The sequence below is a fragment of the Aythya marila genome (assembly GCF_965140915.1).
Source record: "Aythya marila genome assembly, chromosome: W".
NCBI lineage: Eukaryota > Metazoa > Chordata > Aves > Anseriformes > Anatidae > Aythya > Aythya marila.
In genome coordinates this window covers 15,773,395-15,797,577 of record NC_139081.1, presented here as the reverse complement: position 1 = coordinate 15,797,577, position 24,183 = coordinate 15,773,395, and the positions used below count along the sequence as shown (strand labels likewise).

Below are 24,183 nucleotides of genomic sequence, written 5' to 3'. Positions count from 1 at the left end.
AATGTTTCCCTTCCCAGGTGGGGAAGGAGTGGGCCTCAAAATTTTGGAAAAATCAAGAGAAAGTGGTAGAGCGCATTGAGCAGTGTCAGGCTTCATGAAAGATTGGTCAATGAAAGCGACCAATGTCGCTTTTTGTGCTGTGTTAGGAGACTGTTTGTCTTGTGCTCAGCAGGAAGATAAGGAAACTCCTGCTCCCAAACTGATTTCTGATGTGGAGCATACAGCTTTGAAATCAGAGAATGAGGTGTTGAAGTCATCATTGGCCTTTGAAAGGGAGACGGGAAAAACATTAGGAACCAGAGTGGATAAATTTCTGACTGAAAATTATAAACCTGTGAGTGAGAATGATCATCTTAAACAATTGCTGGAGAGGGTTAGTCATGTGTTAAATAAAGTACAGCCTTCTGCTCCGGTTAAGCAGATTCATAGACTGATGCATAGTGCAGACCTTGAAAGCTGGTATGGTGATGATGATGATGTCCAAGAGATTGCTGATTCTGAACCTCAATCCATTTCCTTGAGACCTTTGGTTAAGACTGAGACTGCTGTTGATGATAATGATGAAATCCTCACTACTGTGCGAACAATTCCATGGTCACTGGCAGAGTTGGTTAAAATACAGGAGAAGTTCTCAAGGTGGTCAGAGGAATCGGAGTATGTGTGGTGAGTTTCTCTTGAAGGAGGAGATCGAATTATGTTGAGCGAGGAAGAGGCGGGAGGCTTTTGGAGTATTTTTAACTACCACACCAGGAGACCATAATTGCTCTATAACTGTACAGGCGGCATACTGGGCAGGTGGTATAGATCCCCAGGAGAGAGGGGAACCCCTGGAGCCACAGCTATTAGAGCCACAAGCTATTCTGACCTGGCTGTAGCAGTACAGAAAGCAGCCTGCATTCAGGCGATATATGAAAGAGATGAATTCAGGAAATCCCGGATGTTAGCTCCTATTGACCCAGTTCGATTAACCCCTCTCATCCGTGGACTCCCTGATTGTCTTAAGATGTTTGTAGCAAATACCCAGGATCACATACTAGCTGCTCGTAGGGATGATGATCATGGTCGTAGGCGAAATCCGAACTCCCCCATTCCTACCTGGAGTGAATTTACACAAGACATAGATAAGTACAGACGCTGAATGGGCTGGATTAGTTTATCCAGTATTAGGTCCCAAGATCACCCTTGGTGAGTCCACCAAATCCACACTCAAAATCCCAGATACCTCAACTTCAAAGAGAGGTTCAAATTTAATAAAGAAAGGGATGAGTTGTGGCGTAAGGCCCTAGCTTTGGGTGTACCCCGACCATTCTTGTGTGGTGCCTCTATGGACCTCCGTACATTAGTCCAATTTCTGGGTAAGAAAAATATTCCAGATGGGGAGAACTGCCTAACAGAAGAAAACCCAGTCGGTAAGGAAAGTACACCTTCTGCACCAAGCCTAACTGACAAAGCAGAATCTCAGCAAAAAAAAAAATCCTATCCCCGGGGAGGGCAGTGAGCCACCCTGCTCAGGAGGTATTAGCAATTCAATGGCTCTCTAATGACCACTCTGACCCTATCGTTGCCATTCCCGTTGGACCCCAAAAGATATTGGTAAATTTTCTTATTGACACCGGGGCCCAAATGTCAGTAATTACACATGAGACAGCACAAACCCTGTGCATTACACCTGGTCGACGCAGGGTTAAATTCACAGGAATCGATGGTGTGGAAAAACAATGCCCTACCACAAAAATTTCACTCTGGCTGCCAGAGGAACAAAAATTAACCAGGGTAAAAGTATTAGTTGGTGCTGCATATACTAATATTTTAGGATTTGACATACTGCGTGGTCATATGTGGAAACTCCCTGATGGAACTGTATGGAATTTCGTGACACATCAAAGAGATTCAGAGACAGTGAGATGGAGTCTGTTACAAACATCCATACCCTTATCCCCCACTAAAATCACTAATGTTCAGCAATATCTGTTGTCAGCAGCAGCACTTATGGGGATTGACAGGGTGGTAACAGAATTGGAAGAAAGAGGCATTATTAAAAGGACTCATTCACCTTACAATTTACCAGTGTGGCCAGTAAAGAAACCAACCAGGCAATGGCATTTTACAGTGGATTACAGACAGTTAAATGCTAACACCACACCTTTGACTGCCGCAATTCCAAACATGGCAGAGATAGTGAAAGCCTTCTGTGCATCTAGTAGTAGCAATGGTGCTAACTACTCCCAAGTATCTCTACACATGGGAAGTCAAAGATTGCTATTTCACCCTCTTTCTAACCCTGCCGGTTGAATACAATTTTAGAAAATTGTATAGAAAAAATAGAAAATTTTATTTTCTATTGTGTTCACAGGAATACTGAGTGAACTGCATGTGGACAGCTGGAAAATTGCAAACCAATCGTTGGGATTAATAATGCTATGCTTTACCCTGACCTTGATGCAATTACAGACCTTAAAGGAAACAGCTACTGTGGTTGTGCGTGGAGCTGAGGTGTTTCACCATGACATCTAACCATGCATTGTCACAGTATAGCGCAATCATTGGAACACCTCAGAACAAAAAGGATCTAAATCTCTCTACTTTAGTTCTACATGGAAACAAAATATTTTCCAAAGATGAATGGAGTTGGAACGATTCTCTAAGAATGGCTGAACTTCAAGCCATGTCTGGCCAGACAATACAAATTGGTTGCCGAATAACTGATGGATCTACTTACAGTAGGCTGACTGAAATTAAGACACTTTGTGCTGATTCTACCAGAACACAAAATTATAGTACCGATTGTACCAAAATAACTGAACCAAATTTTGATTGCTGGTACAATTTTACTTTCACCAAACCTAAAATTGTGTACTGTTGTGAAATATGTTCATCTGATTCGTGTCAATATGGAACAATGCTAGGGCCTCATAATGAAATGTGACCTTCTGTCTTACATACCCTTGTATAAATAACCACAAGTCCAAGAGAAACAGAGTGGTTAGTGTATATAGTTCTTGTATCTTGCAAAAGAAGGGTCTAGCAGTTTGTGTTGATAGAGGGTTTGAAGGGTAAACCTTGAGACTTGGATCTGGGAGATAAGAGACTAGGGGGGAGTTTTTTGAGATAACTGCTGACTATTGCACGAGACACAACTTTCTGACATCTGGCCCAGAGATTACTAAATAAGGAGAGGGGGGAAGCTGAAGAACGACCGAAGGACAAAGCCTGGGAGGAAGACTACAAACCTTCAGTACGAGCGACCCTGCAGAGGGACCACCGGAGACTGATATGTATGTGTCCGTGGGATGGTTCGGGTCCCGGGAAACTAATTATAATAACCCTGCCTTTTCCAAAAGTGATGATGAATATGTATTAGCCTAGGAGCATAAAAAACAGCCGCCTGATGTAACTGGTGTGCTTCTTGGTGGAGCAGAGACTCCCGGTGCACCCAGTGCTGTTTGCTTACCTCTATTCTTTTAATAAATTGTAAACTTTTATTGTAACCCTATTTGGGACTTAGCCATTTATAACAATTGGGGGCTCATCCGGGATGGCTTTGGTTCCTGAATTCTGATTTGATCTAGGAGAGGCGCCCCACCATTTAGTGGCTCCTGTTCGAGTCAGGTCAGGACTAATGCCATCTTGAACCTGAATAAAGGTAAGCAAAGAATTTGATTTTTTTTATGAGCTCCCTTGCCGGCTGCAGCACTGTATTTTGCCTGTAATTCTGTGCGTGAAGATGCGAACGAAGATGATGGAGTCATAAGTATTTAAGGGGTATACCATTCAGTTGAGTGGGATTCGATTGCCTGTGTGTGTAAGAGTGTGACTGAGACGGAACTCAGTTCCGAAGTGAGTGTGGAGGTCTTCTAACCGCAGTTCCAATCTCCCGCGAGGGACTTGGCTGGTGAAGGGACGAAAAGATTCCTATAGGATTCGTGGATGGGTGATAGGTCCTAAACCCCCTGCAAGACACTCTTACTATTATTATTACTAATATATATTACTATTACTATTATTAGTAGTAGTACTATTATCATCACTGTATTATTATTATTATTGTTATTATTATTTTCCTGTCTTATTAAACTGTCTTTATCTCAACTCACGGGCTTCACTTTCCATTTCTCTCCCCCGTCCCAGAGAGGGAGGGGGGAGGGTGAGCGAACGGCTGTGTGGTGTTTAGCTGCCGGCCGGGCTAAACCACGACAGGACAACCCGACCTTAGTGTGGGAGAAGTCCGGTCGAGGCCCTCTCACTCAGCAGTCAATACCCATAGGGGTTGCCTCCCTCGGTAGACCATACACACCGCAGTGGAGGGTCCTGCCCCGGTCTTGCCTTCTCCCTTTTCTCCCTTCAGGCTTGTCCCCTTTATCTGGTGCCCTTAAGTCATGCAGAGCCTTGTTGCCAGAATATTAGTTCTTCTTTAGTTTTAGTTTCAGTTCCCCAGGAGTGGACTCAACCCTCCAAGCTTCAATAGTTATTGGTCCTTTTATTCTGGATGTGTGGGTCTAACCCCTTTCTGCTGTTCTCATAGCTGTTTCCTTACAAGCTGTACCTTGTAAGTAAAACGAGGTACAGCCCCTCCCATCGGGGGTTCGATGATTCTTCCCTCCCGGTTTTTATTAAGACCTTGTCTCCTGGTTGTATCTTATGAATAGCAAATCCTAAAGGTGGTGTTTGAGCCATCATTCCAATTTCTCTTAGCTCTTGTAATCTCCTTCCAATAGTGTTATAAGTTAGACCACACAATTTACTGGTCTATTGAAATTATTTTATTAATCAAGTAAGCAGACACAAGCAAAACAGCGCTGGGCGGCTGGGGAGTCTCCGCTCCACCACGGCACGCAACTTCCCCTTTCCAGTGTCGCTGTTTTATAGCATTCAAGTTCCGGCTTGTCGAGACCTGTCGAGACCTGTTGACTTGTCGAGACCTGTCGAGACCTGTCCTGAGACTGCACAGTCTGTTGTTGGGGGTCGTTATTCTTCCTCCGGTGATCACGCGTTGTGCTTCTGTTCAGGTGGGGGCAAAACAGGATGTCTTGCGGTGGGTGGGTGGTATCTTACAGAATCTTTGTTTTAACAAGGATGTTCACCCAACCCCCCTTCCCCATTTGTCCCCATGTTACAATGCCGTGAGTTGTGAAACCTTATCTCCTCAGTAGATTCTTTAAATTCTCAAGGACAATGAACAAACCTCTACTAATTTATCACAAATAGTAATTATATATTTCTGGATGCTACGATCCTCAACTACATTGTTCCCTAGAGTCATCCCTTGAGAATAAGGCATATCATATAACATTTCATATGGCGATAATGCAGTCTCACGGTGTGGTTTAGTTCTTATGTTTATAAGTGCCAATGGCAAGCATTTCATCCATGGCATTTGTGTCTCGATCATTAACTTAGCCAACTGTTGTCTTATTGTTTGATTCATTCTCTCTACTTTCCCTGAGCTTTGTGGGTGCCACGGAGTATGGTATTCCCACTGAATACCTAATGATTGACATAATAATTTTATTATTTTAGAAGTAAAGTGTGTGCCCTGATCAGAATCAATGTACTTGATTATCCCATATCTAGGTATCAGGTGTTCTAATAGAATTTTTACCACCATTTGTGCCATAGCTCGTGCTACGGGATAAGCTTCTACCCATTGTGTTAAATGATCTACTATTACCAATAGATATTTTATCCTCACTACTATGGGCAATTCAGTGAAATAAACTTGTACTTTCTCAAAAGCCCTATAAGTTGTTTTTTCTCCCTCCCGTAGCTGCTTGTCCAAACACTTTCTTATTTATCTTCTGACAAGTTAAGCAACGTTGCGTAATTTGCTTTGCTATTTCAAAAAACCCAATGCAACCAAATTGTTTTAGTAAATGATCACTTAACACCTTTGTACCCCAATGTGTCTGTGCATGCAAACATCCCGATATTTGCCTCTCATAAGCTTTTGGAAATATCTCTCGCCTGTCTGGCAGTGTCCATTTTCCTTGTTGTAACTTAGCCCCTATTTTCTCCAGTTTCATTTGTTTATTTTGTTTTGTTTTCCATTGCATTTCAAAGTTGGTCCAAAAATTCCATAGGGGTTTCATTTGGACCTTGTTGGAACAGATTTTCAATTCCCAATTTAACCAGATTTTGGTATTTGTCGTTCACTATTTGCAGGGTGACTATAGTCTCAGTGGGGGGTCGGTCAGGGGAATGCAATCATCAACAGTTCCCTGAACGGTCCCATTTGCAATCTGAGCTCACTCATAAACTCAGGTTGTTTTAAAAGTTAGCTGCTTTTCTGTTTCCAAAACAACTCTGTCGGACCCATCATGGTTCCTCTGCCTCAGAGGGCTCACACCTGTGATTTTGAGATCACAGCCTCCTGTTGAGGCAGAACTATTAACATTCCTACATCCTCTTTCCCTGCTCATTCAACTTCAAACAGCTCTGTTAAATACTACATGCCACACCTTTAACACCTTCAACAACCCTTTTAACACTTCCTTTATCTTTCTCCAGCCTGTACTTTTCTCATGCCAACACCAAAGGCTCAGTCAGGGGCCAACTTAATTCCACTCCTTTTCCCTCTAAGATGCTGAAACAACATATCAGCATACAACATTTCATCCTATTTTCCTTCTCTCCTCAAAAACAACATTAATTGCAAAATAGCGTTATAGTCGATTGATCCATAAAGTGGCCATTTAGCTTATATAGTGGCCACCATTGACTGCAATACTTAGTGAAAGTCCTCTTGCTTTCTGTGCCCCCAGTTCTAACAAAATCCTTTGAATGTGCCAATATGCACCCAAGGAGGCTTTCTTTAAAACGTCTTTGTTTTGGATATTACTCATTTCCTTGATTTTCCATTCCCTTTTATTTATGTATTTATGTATTTATTGCTATTCCTTACTAGTTACTGTCCTTTGTTTCAATTTCCACTCAAACCTTTTTACTGCGGGTTTTTACTATCTTTTCCTAATATTCCCAAATGTCCGAAGTCTCTGGGATTAAACGCTTCTTCCCACATACAAACTTTACTATTTCAGATTATTAATGAGCCCCGTTCCAGTCATAAATTCACAGAACTTCAGGAAAACAGCTGAAGCCCTCAGCCTTCAGTCTTCTAGACAAACATTACCACCTTTTCCACAAAATTTACATTTCAACAGGACTGAATTTCAAGCCGAATGACAATTTTTTTCATGCACTTTGTTAGGAAGCCCATACAAAACAAGGAATCACTCCTGTGTATCCATCAATATGAGGGTTTAAAAAGGTATTGACGCCTAAATAAATTCGCTCTCCCCCTTCTTACCACATTCCCAGGGCTCAAGCCCGAACCACCAAAGAAATGACTCTCTCCGTTCTAGCACCTTCATAATCAGTCAGCCCCCTCCCCCCCAGTACTTGGGAAACTGACCAAACACCACAGCAAATACACCAACACTTCTAAACTGTTAGTTACTTAGATAATGCTCCCGCCTTTCTTCTTGTCACACTCAAAGCACTTAAGAGCAAAAATAGGATCACAAGATACACCGCCAGGCCCATATATTGGGCACCACCAATCAACACTTGGATAAAACAGCACTTCTTTTCGGTCTGTCATGCACTTCGTTCGTCTCCGGATACTCCCCTCGCAGAGAATACGTAACCACGGATCGGAACTCCACACTAGCTTCGCAGCAACGATGCGTCTCACTCATGCAGCACAATCATGCAATCACACAAAGAGGCCTCTAGCACATCTCATTCGTACCACAAGAATATAATTTAGAATGATAACCAACCAAACAAGTATTATCTCTGACTGTGTTCTTCGTGGAGTGACTTATTCCACTTTGTTTCAAACCCTTACACTTACACAAATACTTTCAACACAAAATACCTGGACATTTAAGAATAAGACATACAATTATTAACACTCCAGTTAGTATCCCTCCAGCAGCTGAAAACATACCGTTTGTCCGCAGCTTCAGGAGGTCTTTGTCTGCTCCTGCGGTGAGCGGCTGAGAGTGGAGTCCCCTCCGAGCAAAACACTCAGGGTGCACCTAGGGGCATCCGCTCCGCAGCCGATCCTGCAGCCGAGCAGAATGTCTCCTGCCTGTCTCGCCAAAAAAAAAAAAAAAAAAAAAAAGACAAAAAAAAATGACTCACAGAAAGCTGACTCCACAATCAGTAAATCAGTAAGATTGTAAAGTAGATATGTTTACTCGGTGCTGGGATGCACGGAGGGGGGGTAGTCCCACCAAAGTCATGCACATCTAACATGGCAACTTGCTTTGGTTATATCCAGTAAGGAGTTACATATGCATGAAGTTTCCCAATACACCTATACGTATGCATAACCTGTCCCTTTGTGAACAGTCCTCCTTATCTCAGACCCCTTGGTTAAAGTCCGAACCATGAGGTTGTTTTGGAAACAGAAAAGCAGCTAACTCTTAAAACAACCTGAGTTCATGTGTGAGCTCAGATTGCAAATGGGACCATTCAGGGAACTGTTGACAATTGCATTCCCCTGACTGAGCCCCCACTGAGACCATAATCACCCCGGAAATAATGAACGGTAAATACCAAAATCTGGTTAAATTGGGAATTGAGAATCTGTTCCAACGAAGTCCAAAAGAAACCCCTATGGAATTTTTGGACCAACTTTGAAAGGCAATGGAAAACAAAACAAGCAAACAAACAAAAAGAATTTGAACCTGGCTAAGGAATGCAAACAGAGGCAATTGGCTAGCCTCTTTCTAGGGCAATTGGCCCTTCTCAGCTACTAGGAAGAAAATTAACTCTGTCCTAACTGAAACCAGGACATATATCCACCCCTTATTCCATACGATTTATGTCATGCTAAGGTTGCACTCTTTCCCATACATTCTAATTAATCACCATTTTCATCTATGTTATATAGCAATCATGGTAGCGATGACATACAGTATTATATAATAATTAGCATGATACAATTCAACTCATGGGCTATTCTCACCCAGTATTAAATCCCCTTGAGGTACACACAGGACCTCTCCGTTCTTTTGCATCACCCACCAAGTGTATCCAGGTCCCTGAGTGAAAACAATTCCACAAATGGGTTTGCCTTTTCCTGAGGCAGGAGTAGCCCAGACTGTCTTCCCCAGCACATTTCTTACATGCACTACAGGAACTTTATCCCCTTCCACAGTACATAACATGTTTGATTGGGCAGGTCCAGCTCGGTTGGCAGATCCCCTAGTATTGACTAACCAGGTGGCCTTTGCCAAATGCGTATCCCAATTTTTGAATGTCCCAGTGCCAATTGCTTTCAGTGTAGTCTTTAACAGTCCATTGTATCGTTCAACTTTCCCGGAGGCTGGCGGGATAGAGGATGTGATACACCCACTCAATACCATGCTCTTTGGCCCAAGTGTCTATAAGGTTGTTTCGGAAATGAGTCCCATTGTCTGACTCTATTCTTTCTGGGGTGCCATGTCACCATAGGACTTGCTTTTCAAGGCCCAGGATAGTGTTCTGGGCGGTGGCATGGGGCACAGGATATGTTTCCAGCCATCCGGTAGTTGCTTCCACCATAAGTACATGGCGCTTGCCGTTGCAGGTTTGAGGGAGTGTGATGTAATCAATCTGCCAGGCCTCTCCATATTGATATTTCAGCCATCGTCCTCCATACCAAAGAGGCTTTGACCGTTTGGCTTGCTTGATTGCAGCACATGTTTCACAGTCATGAATAACCTGTGCTACAGTGTCCATGGTTAGGTCCACCCCTCGATCACGAGCCCACCTGTATGTTGCATCTCTACCTTGATGGCCTGAGGTGTCATGGGCCCATTGGGCTATAAATAACTCACCTTTATGTTGCCAGTCCAGGTCCACCTGAGCCACTTCAATCTTAGCAGCCTGATCCACCTGCTGTTTGTTTTGATGTTCTTCAGTAGCCCGATTCTTGGGCACACGAGCATCTATGTGGCATACCTTTACAACCAGGTTCTCTACCTGGGCAGCAATATCTTGCCATAATGCAGCAGCCCAGATGGGTTTGCCCCTGCGCTGCCAGTTTGGGCATATTTCTTCTCATTCTCTGGTAACTGGTTGTACAGTGGGGCTTCTTCAGCACGGACCACCTCCTCCTCTGATCATATCCCAAAGTATTTGCCTTCTGGCCAGTCCATAATCACTTCCAATATTCCTGGGCGACTGGGGTTTCCTATTCGAGCCCGCTGAGTAATTAGTGCAACCCACTTGCTCCATGTAGCATCAGTTACATGATGTGTAGAGGAGACCCTTCCTTTGAACATCCAGCCTAGTACCGTCAGTCAGGGTGCCAGGAGGAGCCATGCTTCAGTACCGATCACCTCCGAAGCAGATCGAACTCCTTCATATGCTGCCAATATCTCCTTTTCGGTTGGAGTATAGCGGGCCTCAGATCCTCTGTATCCCCGGCTCCAAAACCCCAGGGGCCGACCTCGAGTTTCCCCAGGTTCTTTCTGCCAGAGGCTCCAGGTGGGGCCATTCTCCCCGGCTGCAGTGTAGAGCACATCCTTTACATCTGGTCCTGTTCGAACTGGCCCAAGGGCTACTGCATGGACTATTTCCTGCTTGATTTGTTCAAAGGCTTGTCTTTGTTCAGGGCCCCATTCAAACTCATTCTTCTTACGGGTTACTTGGTAGAGCGGGTTTACAATCAGACTGTAATTTGGGATGTGCATTCTCCAAAACCCCACAACACCTAGGAAAATTTGTGTTTCTTTTTTGCTAGTTGGAGGAGACATAGCTGTTATTTTGTTGATCACATCCATTGGGATTTGACGGCGTCCATCTTGCCATTTTATTCCTAAAAACTGGATCTCTCGTGCAGGTCCTTTGACTTTATTTTGTTTTATGGCAAAACCGGCTTTCAGAAGGATTTGGACTATTTTCTTCCCTTTCTCAAAAACTTCCTCTGCTGTGTCACCCCACACAATGATGTCATCGATGTACTGCAGGTGTTCAGGAGCTTCCCCCTGTTCCATCGCAGACTGGATCAGTCCATGGCAAATGGTAGGGCTGTGTTTCCACCCCTGGGGCAGCCGATTCCAAGTATATTGGACTCCCCTCCAAGTGAAGGCAAATTGTGGCCTGCACTCTGCTGCTAGAGGGATGGAGAAAAATGCATTAGCGATATCAATTGTGGTGTACCACTTGGCTGCCTTCGATTCAAGTTCGTACTGAAGTTCTAGCATGTCCGGCACTGCAGCACTCAGTAGTGGCGTCACTTCGTTCAGGCCACGATAGTCCACCGTTAGTCTCCACTCGCCATTAGACTTTCACACTGGCCATATGGGACTATTGAAAGGTGAATGAGTCTTGCTGATCACTCCTTGGCTCTCCAATTGACGAATTAGCTTATGGATGGGAATCAGGGAGTCTCGGATAGTGCGATATTGCCGCCGGTGCACAGTTGTGGTAGCGATTGGCATTTGCTGTTCTTTGACCCTCAGCAACCCCACAACAGAGGGGTCCTCTGAGAGACCAGGCAAGGTAGATAATTGTTTAATGCCCTCTGTCTCTAAGGCAGTGTCGCGTTAAGGGGTGTAGCTGATTAACCGTTACGGGCCCGGTCAGATTCAGGATACTGAACCAGTCGGACATTCACCAAAAACACATTAACCGTCTGGGGGTCCAGTCAGACATTCACCAAAAACGCATTAACGGCCTGGGGGTCCGTTCAGACATTCACCAAAAACGCATTAACCATCTGGGGGTCCGTTCGGACATTCACCAAAAATGCATTAACCGCCTGGGGGTCTGGTTAGATTCAGAACACTGAACTATCACGGATAACCACCCTCACCCTCGTTGCACTCAATGAGAGCTATCACAATGCAATCAAGTATGGTTTATTACAGCAACAGATAATCAGGTTCTTTTGGATTGCCGGCGATAGTGACTGTCTGCAAAAGCAAGTTAGTATGCATAAAATACACAGGTGTTATAGGTGTTATAGGTGTTATAGATGTTACAGGTGTTATAGATGTTATAGATGTTATAGATGTTACAGATGTTACAGGTGTTACAGGTGTTACAGATGTTATAGATGTTACAGGTGTTACAGGTGTTTACAGATGTTACAGGTGCGCAGCCTAGAAATAAACGCGTTAAAAGGATCAAAGACTCTATAGAGGTTTATAAGCAAGTATTCAGATCTCACCCAAAGGCGTCCCAATGGGGGGGGAAGAGAGGCTCAGCCCGTCGACTGATCCCAGGAGTCAGGAGGTCCTAAGGATGTTGTCCTCGGGATGGTATCTCCCCTGACGGTGGTATCTTCCCTAACATCCCCTTTCTCTTGGGCCAATTTATATTATTTTCTATCTTTTAGGTGGAGCTTGAGTGGCTCTAGTCAAGCATATCTTAGTTACGATTGGTGTAAAGTTTTCCCATCTCCGTTTAAAGTAATAGGCTCCGAGGAATTCAGAGCGCATGCTCAGTGAGGGGTGGTCGCACCTTGGAGGCGGGTAGCTTTTGGGATGGAGGTGTGTTTTGGTATTATAATGATATTATAATGAGCAAAAAGTACACTAGGGTACAGCATTTGTCAAAACATGACAGGTCTTTGGCTTAGGGTGGCAAAAAGTGCAGCTTTGTGCACAAGAACAATCAAGGTCCCATCTGATTACAGAGCCTAGCCGTGGTGTCTCCACTCCACTCTATGCTCCGTGCTGTTCCTTAGAGCTAGCACACCAAGTTTCCCCAGCGCGATAGCATCTAAGGCTGGGAGCCTAGGGAACGCTCTGATAAAGCAGTTATGCCCTACCCTGAAAGCCTCTTCAATGCTGTACCTTTTCCTTAAAAATGTGAATGTTAGTTTTATTTTCCTAGTTACTTCAGGCATTTACACCACAGGCAGCTATACCAAAAGCCCACCGGAACCCTTTTGGGTCCTTGCAATATCCTCTTCTAAGATAGTCTATGCCAAGGATACATGGAGCATCCGGGCCAGTCACAATGCGGTGCTTTTCCCACTCATTCCCAGTCAGACTCACTTCAGCCTCCAATACAGTCAACTGCTGAGATCCCCCTGTCACTCCACAAATACAGATGGGCTCTGGTCCTTTATAGCTCGATGGCATTATAGTACATTGTGCACCGGTGTCTACTAAAGCCTTATACTTCTGTGCGTCTGACGTGCCAGGCCATCGAATCCACACAGTCCAATAAACTCGATTGTCCCTTTCCTCCCCCTGGCTGGAGGCAGGGCCCCCCTAATCCTGGTCAGAATCTTCTTCGTTTCTGTGTTTGAAGGACTGTCTGCTGGAAGTTGGAGCAGCAAACTTTTCAGAGAATCCCTTCTTCCTGATTGTTTTCTTTTGCAACTCATGTACCCGTGCCTCTAGGGTCGCAGTAGATTTTCCCATTTTTCCCATTTTCTCATGTCCTCTCCATGGTCTCGTAAGTAAAACCACAGGGTGGCACGGGGTGAGTACCCACCATATCGTCTTCCTTGTGTGGATGAACGCTTACCCCTGATAGCTGAGACACTGCTTTGTGCAGGTGCGGAGGAGAATAATCTCTCTTCAAGTTGGTGAAACTTTTCAGAAAGTTTCTCCACAGTGTTCTCTTTTGGCCGGTGGACACTGGTTGGTTCAGGTGGGGAGGAAGATAGATTCTCTTTAAGTTGGTGGAACTCTTCAGAAAGTTTCTCCACAGCTGAGACGCAGGCCTGTAAGGAAGAGGAGAGACTTTCTTCGTACTGCCGGAGTTGTTTAGCCACTTCATCCACTGTGGGTTCCTCATCCTCTTTCCAGGCCATTATTGCCAATGAGCTGGCATATGATGATGGTGCACTCCGTACAAACTTCCGCCACATGGGTCGTGTACACCTGACTTCATCTGGATCTTTGGATGTTTGTCTGAGGACTGGATCCTCATAAATCACTTCCCGTACGGCTAATTCCCTCAGGTACTGGATTCCCTTCTCCATAGTGGTCCACTTGCCTGGTAGACATAAAAGTTCTTCCTTGAAGGGATACCTTTCCCTCACAGCTGAGAGGAGACGCCTCCAGAGGCTGTTAGATTGTGCTCCATCTGCAATTGCTTTGTCAATGCCTGCGTCTGTAGCAAGGGATCCCAGCTGTCTGGCTTCCCTGCCGTCTAATTCCACAGAATTGGCTCCGGTGTCCCAGCACCGGAGCAGCCAGGTGACAAGCTGCTCACCTATACAGTGATCAAAATCTTTTCGCACATCTCGTAGCTCATGCTCGTATAGGTTTCTTGTAGTTACTGTTGATTTTTCGGCATCCTCATCTTCCTCCTCCTGAATCCCTGATGGCCCAGCATCGTCGTCTCTATACCTAGATTTGGCAGAAGACTCTCTGCGTTCTATACCATTTTTTCACCTTCTCTACAGGGGCAGCTTGCACTGCTACAGCTCGTTTCTCTGACCCCGTTACAGGGTCTGCCACAGGGGTTGGAATACCCTCTGCAGGGTCAACTTGCACTGCTACAGCTCATTTCTCTGACCCAGCCACAGGAGCTGGAGTGGCTGCAGGAGCTGGAAACGAAGCAGCTGCAGGAACTGGAAACGGAGCGGCTGCAGGAAATGGAACTGGAGCAGCTGCAGGAGCTGGAACTGGAGCGGCTGCAGGAGCTGGAGCGGCTGCAGGAACTGGAGCTGGAGCAGCTGCAGGAACTGGAACTGGAGTGGCTGCAGAGTCCACCGTAGGGGTCGCAGTGGCCGTTGGATCTGTCACAGGACTCGGAGTGGCCTCAGGGTCAATCACTAAGTTTATAGCAGTATCAATTTGTAGTGGGTTTACGTGGCAAGGTTTTGGTAGCAGGGGGCCATAGGGGTGGTTTCTGTGAGAAAGATCTAGAAGCTGCCCCATGTTTGGGAAGGGCCCCATTGTTTTCCAGAGCTGAGCCAATAAGCGATGTTGTTTTGCGCCTCTGTGAGAGAATATTTAAGACAGGGAAAAAAACGCTGTGACACACAGCAGCCGGGAGTGAGAGAACAGCCTTGCAGGTGCCAAGGTCAGTGTAGAGGGAGGGGGAGAGGTGCTCCAGGCGCCGGAGCAGAAGTCCCCTGCGGCCTGTGGTGAGGACCATGGTGAAGCAGGATGTCCCCCTGCAGCCCATGGAGTACCACGGTGGAGCAGGGTTCCATGCTGCAGCCCGTGGAGGAGACCACGGTGGAGCAGGTGGCCCTGCACCGATGGAGGCTGCCGCCTGTGGAAGACCCCTGCCGGAGCAGATTCCGGGCCGGACCTGTAGCCCATGGAGAGGAGCCCACGCAGGAGCAGGTGACCTGGCAGGAGCTGCTGCCCGTAGGGGAGCCAGGTTGGAGCAGTTTTCTCCTGAGGGATGGACCCTGTGGTACGGACCCATATCTGGAGCAGTTCTGGATGAGCTGCTGCCTGTGGGAAGCCCACGCCGGATCAGTTCATCATGGACTGCATCCCATGGGTGGGACCCCACAGCACAGGGGATGAGAGTGACCGAGAAGGAGCGGCAGAGAAGAAGTGCTGTAGACTGACCATAACCCCCATTCCCCCTTTCCCCTGCGCCGCTCGGGGGGAGGAGGTGGAAGAGGGTGGATGGGGGGGAAGGGTGCTTTTGGTTTGCTTTTTCCTTTGTTTTCTCACTTCTCTAGCTTGTTAGTAATAGGCAATAAATCTTACTATCTCCTTATGCCGAGTCTGTTTTGCCCGTTACAATAATTATTGCGTGATTTTCTCGTCCTTATCTCAACCCTTGAGCCCCTTTTCACATATTTTCTCCCCATTCCTCTTTGAGGAGGGGGAGTGAGAGAGTGGCTGTGGTGGAGCTCGGCTGCCCACTCGAGCGGAACCACGACACAATTGCAGCTCGATAGGCATGAGCCAGGCCCCAGCACGTTACAATTATTTGTGTTACTTTGGAACTGCCAGAATCATGACACCTTTTTCTCAAGCATTCTGCCAGTTTTTGAGGATTTTGCAGTTGTTCAGGGGTGAATTTCCAAAACACTGGGGGTGCCAACTGCTCTAGATGCCTGCCCATATCCTCCCATACTCCCTGGCACCCACAACTATACTGCCTCCGGGCAGATCTCCGGATGAGCTTCCTAAGTAGTTGTTTAACTTTAAGCAAAACCTGAAGTGCATTCAGGAGGCATAACAACAAGACCATGCTGGTCTGAGTATCCCAAGGATATTCAATATCTTGGAGAGCTATTGTAGCAAGCTCGGAGGGTAAGAGGGTGGTGAAGGAAAAAGGGAGAGTGATCCAGGAGGATACAGGGGTGGTGAAGGAGAAAGGGAGAGTAATCAAGTAAGAAAAATTATCTTCCCCTTTCCCCTCCACAGATTGACTCCCTAATGGAAAAAAACAATAGGTATAATTGCTAATAGTTTCTGAGATACGGTTTCCAAAGTATAGAGTCGACGATGTTACTGAGTACAAATACCAAGTTAGAGTCATGACCAGATATTTCATCGTCTCATAGGCCACTGTTACAACACACAGTACCATAGTGATCTGAAACCAGGGCCCGCAGAGGATAAACAACATGACAGAGAGCACATACGGAAAATAATGTGCTATAATACTCAATTTGGAAAACAGACGCAGCAGACTTGAGATTAAAGCAATCAGCATTATGACAAGTGACTATTAAGCAGGTCTAATACTTATACCAATTTCAGTTTAACACACTCTGGTCAGATCTGCCATTATCTCAACCTTTCGAGCCCCATGTTGGGCGCCAAAAAGACTGTCGTGGTTTAGCCCGGCTGGCAGCTAAACACCACACAGCCGTTCGCTCACCCTCCCCCCTCCCTCTCTGGGACAGGGGAGAGAAATGGAAAGTGAAGCCCTTGAGTTGAGATAAAGACAGTTTAATAAGACAGGATAATAATAATAATAATAATAATAATAATAATAATAATAATAATAATAATAATAATAATAATAATACAATGATGATAATAGTACTACTAATAATAATGTGTACAAACAAGTGATGCACAATGCAATTGCTCACCACCCACTGACCGATGCCCAGCCTAACCCCGAGCAGTCCGGCCCCCCTCCCCCGGCTAGCCACCCCTATATATTGTTTAGCATGACGTCAGATGGTATGGAATACCCCTTTGGCTAGTTTGGGTCACCTGTCCTCGGTCAGTCCCCTCCCAGTTCTTGCTGCACCCCCAGCCTGCATAGCATTCTACCAGCTACTAGGAAGAAAATTAACTCTGTTCTAACTGAAACCAGGAGAATTTCCTGAGAAAGTAACATAAGAACCTTTTTTTTAAACCCATATAAAATTGTGATTAGTTTTCCAGGAGCTGGATCACCCTGACAGGCTGAACGGTAACACAAGCCCAAATCGACCCTAAAAGCGGACCCAACCCCTTGACTGAAGGCATTTGCCTATTATGATCCAGCTACATGATCCTGGGGCTATAGGACCCCAATATATATGCTTAATAATATAATTAGGTTACAAACCTGGGACTTAGTCATTTATTACACTGTCTTTGGGGTTACAGAGGCACAGGATTAGTATTTGAATTTATGATTAATACAGAAACATCTTAATCGACTGCAAAGGATAAGAAGCCTCTGCCCCCGCAGATATTTGAAAATGAACCAACTCGGCCTCCCATTGGTCTAACTCCTTCCATCTTCAACACAGGTCCTTACATAATGAAAAATGTGGGACAACAACAAATTCTCTTTCACCCTAGCTGGTCCCTAAAAAGGGTAGAGCTAGCACTGGACATTAATATCTTCGAAATCAACTCAAAAATGTACCACCTTTTTGAGAACTGCTTACACCGGCTGGTTAGCATGGTTACATGGATGTTCTGAAACAATCTTGGTGCATGACATGGGATGGGTTATTGGGAACAGGATTAGGTATATTAAATAGCATTGATGCTGAGGTCCTAATGAGTAGAATAACTGCTACTACAGATGACCTAAGGAAATTGGAATGACCAATAAAATCATCCTTATTGGCCTTAGGAGCAAATCAATGGCTTCTATCAGATGTTTTACCCCATTGGGAACAAACTGAAGAAAATGATCATCAATTAATTGTAAATGCCCTTGGAAAAACTCAAGGCAATACCTCCCTTCCTTGAGCTGCATCGAAGCGCAGTTATGGATACAACCTGTAGCAGCAGCTATTATTAGAGAGGGAGAAGGAGGAACTTTGCCCAGTGAAATTCGAAAATTGATTTGGGATAATGCTTCAGAATTTGAAAAGGAGTTTCAAGCATGGTGGCAATTAGTCAACTTTATACTTACCATAAGTAATGCCACTGTATATGATGTATATCCAATCATTGCATTAGGACTCAGTCAAAATGGAACTATACTTTATCCTAAGGAGCATGAAGTATGGGCCCATCAAAAGGGAGGAAAGTGGCAAAAAAATGATGTGAATGCATGTATTGTGCGTGAACAAAAAGGCTTCATCTGTGAGAGTAACACACTTGAAGCCCAAGACATTTGTCTTGACACTGAACCAAATATTTGCCACTTTGAGATACATCCTAATGAAACCCTTGAAACTGTACTTGTATATATTGGGAAAAGTTGTGTTTGCATGAGAATCCATTGTGATTCTATAGTCATAGATAATACTATTGTAGATACCAGTAATCACTCTAATGTTTGTGTTTGTAATTTTACCAAAATTCTAGGATGTGATTTTAGTTACTCAGCTCCTGGCACCTCTTATCAACTTATTGTGTCCAATTATATTCTGCTTCATGATCTGCTGCCTACTCCTATTGGAATGAACCTCACCTTGGTGAAGAAACTGCTGGTACATGAGGACCTGAAGCGGCTGATGACACAAGTTCGAGAAAATGGACAAAAGACTCTGATTACTGTCCATCATGATGTCCAAGAAATACATCGAGTGATGGAAAGAGTGAAGAGAGATGAAAGGCACCGTTGGTGGGACACTTTGTTTGGATGGTCACCAGCTGCCATGGGAATCTTCAACAAGATACTTCACTGTTGTTGTTCTGTTAATACTCACTGTATTATGTTTTATACTGACAATTAGTTTGTACGTTAAACTTTGGATTATGGTGAAACGTTTAGCATCCCTACACAATCTACATACACTTGACAAACCTTGTCCCAAGAATGTATGTGATATACCCGACATATTCCAAATGTCGAGAAGCTAAAGTGACTATAGTTATGGGGTGGATTATGTGGTGCAATTGCCTAAAGTAACTAGGAAAATAAAACTAACATTCACATTTTAAAGAAAATGTACAGCATTGAAGAGGCTTTTAGGGTAGGGCGTAGCTGCATTACCTGAGCGTTCCCTAGGCTTCCAACCTTATATGCTATTGCGCTGGGGGAACCTGGTGTGCTAGCTCTAAGGAACAGTATGGAAGATAGAGTGGAGTGGAGACACCACAGCTAGGCTCTGTGTGTGACCAGGTGGGGACTCAATTGTTCTTGTGTACACCGAGACCGATAAGCCACACTTTTTGCTACCTTGAGCCAAGGACCTGTCATGTTTTGACAAATGCTCTACCCTAGTGTACTTTTGCTCATTATAATATCATTATAATACCAAAACACACCTCCATCTCAAAAGCTACCCGCCTCCAAGGTGTGACCACCCGTCACTGAGCATGCGCTCTGAATTTCTCGGAGCCTATTATTTTAAACGGAGACGGGAAAACTTTTCACCAATCGTAACTAAAATATGCTTGACTAGATTCACTCAAGGTCCACCTAAAGGATAGAAAATAATATAAATTGGCCCAAGAGAGAGGGGATGTTAGGGAAGATACCACCATCAGGGGAGATACCATCCCGAGGGAATACACCATCCTGAGATCCTCCTGACTCCTGGGATCAGTCGACGGGCTGAGCCTCTCTTCCCCCTCCCTGCATTGGGAAGCCTTTGGGTGAGATTTGAACACTTGGTTATACTGTGTGTCTCCACGGAAACTTAGAAATCTCTATAGAGTCTTTGTGCCTTTTAACGCGGTAATTTCCAGGCTGCACACCTGTGTATTTCATGCATGCTAGCTTGCTTTTGCAGACAGTAACTATCGCCGGCAATCCAAAGAACCTGTGTACCTGTTGCTGTAATAAATTGTGCATTGTTCCTAGCCGTGTTAGTTCTCATTGAACACGACTAGAGTAAGGTCTGTTATACGTTATTGGTGAATCTGTGACCGTGGTTGTTCATTGCTCTGAATCTGACCCGACCCCTAACGGTTAATGCGTTATTGGTGAATCTGTGATTGTGATAGTTCAGTACCCTGAATCCAACCGGACCCATAACGGTTAATTGGTTACACCCCTTAACACGACAGCATTACACCTGCACCTCTGCACTTGGCTCTCCAAATCCTGAGCTGGGTCTCTGGGTTATTTCAATCTTACCAAAGTGCAAAAGGATGCCACATACAGTAGCAAATAAAGTTAAAGGTCAGGGGAATTTTTAAAATGTATTATACTCTGCTTGTATAGACACAGATGAAAATAATAAATAATAAAAAAAAAAAAAGTCTTGTGGCTGAGGATTTTTTCTTTTCTAAAAAGTCAAAGTTAATGTGTCTGCTAGTGATGTTTTTGTCTAGCCACACACCTCCTATTTGGAAAGTATCCCATATCAACACCCTGGTAGTGCAAAATCATTTTCTTCCACGTTCCCTCATCAGCAGAATGTCTTGCACTTACATATACTAAAGGTGGATTGAGTCCAAAATCCTGTACATTCAGAATGAATGAAAAGCTGAGGACAACACAGCTTGCCAAGACTGAGCTGCGATGGGTGTTTGCCAGGCCCTATTACCGTGAGCTTGGTTAGCAGTCTGCTTAGAAGCAGTGCAGAAGCAGAAGGAAGAGATGCCATTCCTACACAATTTTAAATCATGCTGCCATCATCTTTATGGGCAGAAGAGCCACATGGCAGTGGCAGCTCTGAACACTGAAATTTAAACTCAGTTCTCATAAAGCATTCAGGTCTCATAACAACACAACTGATCAATATTCATACCTTTTGCTTCAGTTGTAAAACTGCTTTATTTGATGAAACTCCTTACAAGAGGCACGACATGTCCCTGTTTTCACCATGTTTTCAGATTTCTCAGGAAACCTAGCTGAAAGAAAGCCATTTCCAATACAAATATTAAGATCCAAGGGAAAGATGTTCATAACGCAAAAGCAACTGGAGTCTTGGTTGTTTTCCATTTCCTCAGACTGAAGAGAAGAGGCAGTCTTGCCATTATTAATGCTCTGACTGTTAGTTGCTGTGTAAGGCTGAGCAATTTTGCAGGGACAGCTCTGAGCTCATTTTTAAAGCAGCTGTTTCCAGTTAATAGTCCCTAAAGAATTTATTTTTTTAAATATCTGTGTTATAAATGAGGTCACAACTCAATCTGAATTTTGTAATATTTATAAAACAAATATTTCTAAAAGGTATAAAAGGCAAGTAAACAGCGCTGGGTGTGTGGGGAGTCTACACTCCACCAACACGCAAACACAAACATCAAACATTCTAAATATACAGAACATTGCTTTACATACTAAACCTGAGTATGCCTATACATACGTACAATCAGGAAAGGTAACAAACAATCCTTTCAGTTCCATGAATTAACAGTCTTCATTTTCCATTCCTTTTGAACAATATGTCTTGCTTTAAGTTGTCAAGCAACTCAGTCTTCAGGCCTTATGTATCCCGTTCTTCCTGGATCGAAGAAAAGCATATCCATCTCCTTTCCAAGGCCAATGGGTCAAAAGGCACATCCAGGTCAGCAGGGGGCGGAACAGCAAAAGCCTTTGATGGCTGTAGCAGCAGAGGGGCCCATGGCATAGCAGTCGGATCAGTAAAGGAGCCCTCAGCTCCCTCACTATCTGGCAAGCCACACGTTTGTGATTGTGGCTCCACAGGGTTCTTCAAGGCCTCAGAGACTGCTTGCCAGGTGCCGAGCAATCCCACTGCAACCTTGTCATTTTTAGTTGCAGAGTCCCACACCTTGACCTCAGTTTGGGCCCATATTTCAGGCTCATAAACTGTCCAATTGTTAAGAAGGAGAATAAGCTCTAAGGTTACCAGGACAGTCTTTGTTCCTAAGGACGTATGATTCCCCATAATGCGCAACTGCTTACCAGCCAGGGGCAGTTGTGTGCGTGGGTCCGCTTCTCTCATCTCGAGCTTCTCTCCAGCTCCAGTGCACCTATTTCCAGCAACTTTCTGTACGAGCTTCTCTGAGTGGTTTGCTGAGTCTGGCCAAACCTATCTTCATGAGGCAATCAATGTGCCTGCTCCCGTCCTGGTCTCCATTCTGCCAGCCTGTTCCTCTTCACTTCTTTTTCCTGCTTCTTTATTGATGTAACTTCATCATGTTGCCTTTTTTATCTTGAGGGCAGGCTCCCCTCTTATACCCTTCTCTCCACAGCAGTTCTTTTCAAAACAACTTCTCATTGGTCAAACAACTTTGAATGTAACAACAACAGCAAACACCCAGAAACTTCCATGCCTTAACGGCTGGAGAACAAGAGAACCTGCTGGAGAACAAGAAACTGGAGACTGCATGGAGTCTCCTGAATCACCCTTCTTTGTTCCCTCTAAACTCTTTTATATTCCTGATGGCCTCATCATCAAGAGTCTAATGTTATCTCAACCATGGGGCTTTCCAACCCCCATGGCCACATTCCCAAATCTCCCCCTTCTTTATTAATATCAACCATTTTCTCGACACGAATTACCACTCCATATATAACACCTGGAAAAGTTAGCACTTTTATCTTTGCATTTAGGGTAGACTATTCATACAGTGCTGAAATGATTTACAGTGCCCTGAAGGGCAAATTTTCATACCCTATAAATTACAGTAACCCCCCCTCAACAATGTGGTCATTTCATTCACTTTGCACAAGCTGTTCTTTATCATTACTGGTTATTCCTCCATGTGATGGAATCAGCCTGACTAGAGATAGGGATTGAGATTAATGATAGGGATTTAAATCCACACGAGAGAACAGGTCACACCAGCTGATACTACACAAAAATGGGATCTTTTCAAGAATCCTTGAAATTATGCAAATTGTAAGAAAGCTCGCAAATGGTATTTTTGTGTCCTTTTTCCAGTCCCATACACAGGAAATCACATCTACACTATAAACAAATAAGCACTGCTTTAGCAGATATCAGTTTAAAGAGAAATGTGGTTTCCAAAACATATGGTGACAAGTACCCTCAACCTCTAGATAAGCTTTTTTTTTCTTTCTCATATAGTTGTTGAGAAGCATAAAGCATACCAAGGCTCTGCATGTGATGTCTGGCCTTGTATGATGTTACCTGTAAGGGTTATTAGACATGCTTGAACACCAGCCCTTCAGAGTGTGTCCTGTAATGGAAAAGCTCTGCAGGTGCTCCTGGTTAAAGCCAATAAATCTTCAAAGTCTTCAAAAAGTATTGACTACAATGTATTTAGCTATTATAATGTATTTCTCACTTGGGAACACACTTCATCTTTTCATAAGTGTGCATTGATTTTGATTTGCATAATTTTTAATACAAACAGAATTTTCTAATACTAAAGATGTGGTACTTGACTTTAAATATTTACAGGGTCCAGTAAGGAACTCTGCAGCCATCAGATGGTCACCTATGGACCATCAATGCACAAATTTAGGAAAAAATCATCAGCTACCTGCTCCTAAAACTGCAGTCCAATGGCATTACAATAATCCACAACAGTCCTCCATATTTCATTTAGCATGTGTCTGTGTGGTGATTTTACTGTGCTGGTCAGCTAAACACCACAACCGCTCTCTCACTCCCCCTCCTTAGATGAGGAGGGGAAGAAGTAAAGCAAAGAACAACTCACGGGTTGAGATAAGGATAATTTAATTAAAGGGAAATAATAATAATAATTAAAGATTATTATGAACTAAACAATTTAACTAAAGGGAAATAAAAAGGGAAAGGGGAAAAGGGAGGGGGAAAGGGAAAAATAAAAAGAAGGGAGGAAAACAAACAAATAAAATAAATGAAGGCTATATGGAAGTGCAGAGGAAAGAAATTACTCTCTACTTCCCACAAATGAGCGATGATTGACCACGTCCTTGAAGCCGGGCCTCAATGCACGTAGACAGTGTTCGGGAGGAGGACCGACGTTTTCCCAACGAGAGCCCACCCCTCCCCTCTTCTTCTTGTTTCCACCTTTTATTGCTGAGTGTGACATCATATGG

General features: G+C 44.2%; 1 protein-coding gene across 1 annotated transcript in view; it reads left to right on the top strand.

Annotated features, from left to right (window-relative positions):
* Window positions 1-433: 433 nt before the first annotated feature.
* The window catches only part of LOC309889517 (Golgi phosphoprotein 3-like), a gene marked incomplete at its 5' end in the record, with an annotated part of 71,913 nt that continues 48,163 nt past the window's right edge, over window positions 434-24,183 (top strand). Inside the window, one exon of the mRNA XM_082782368.1 lies at window positions 434-663. Within this exon, the coding sequence (XP_082638494.1) occupies window positions 434-663 (230 nt within the window). The remainder of the gene's footprint in view (window positions 664-24,183) is intronic.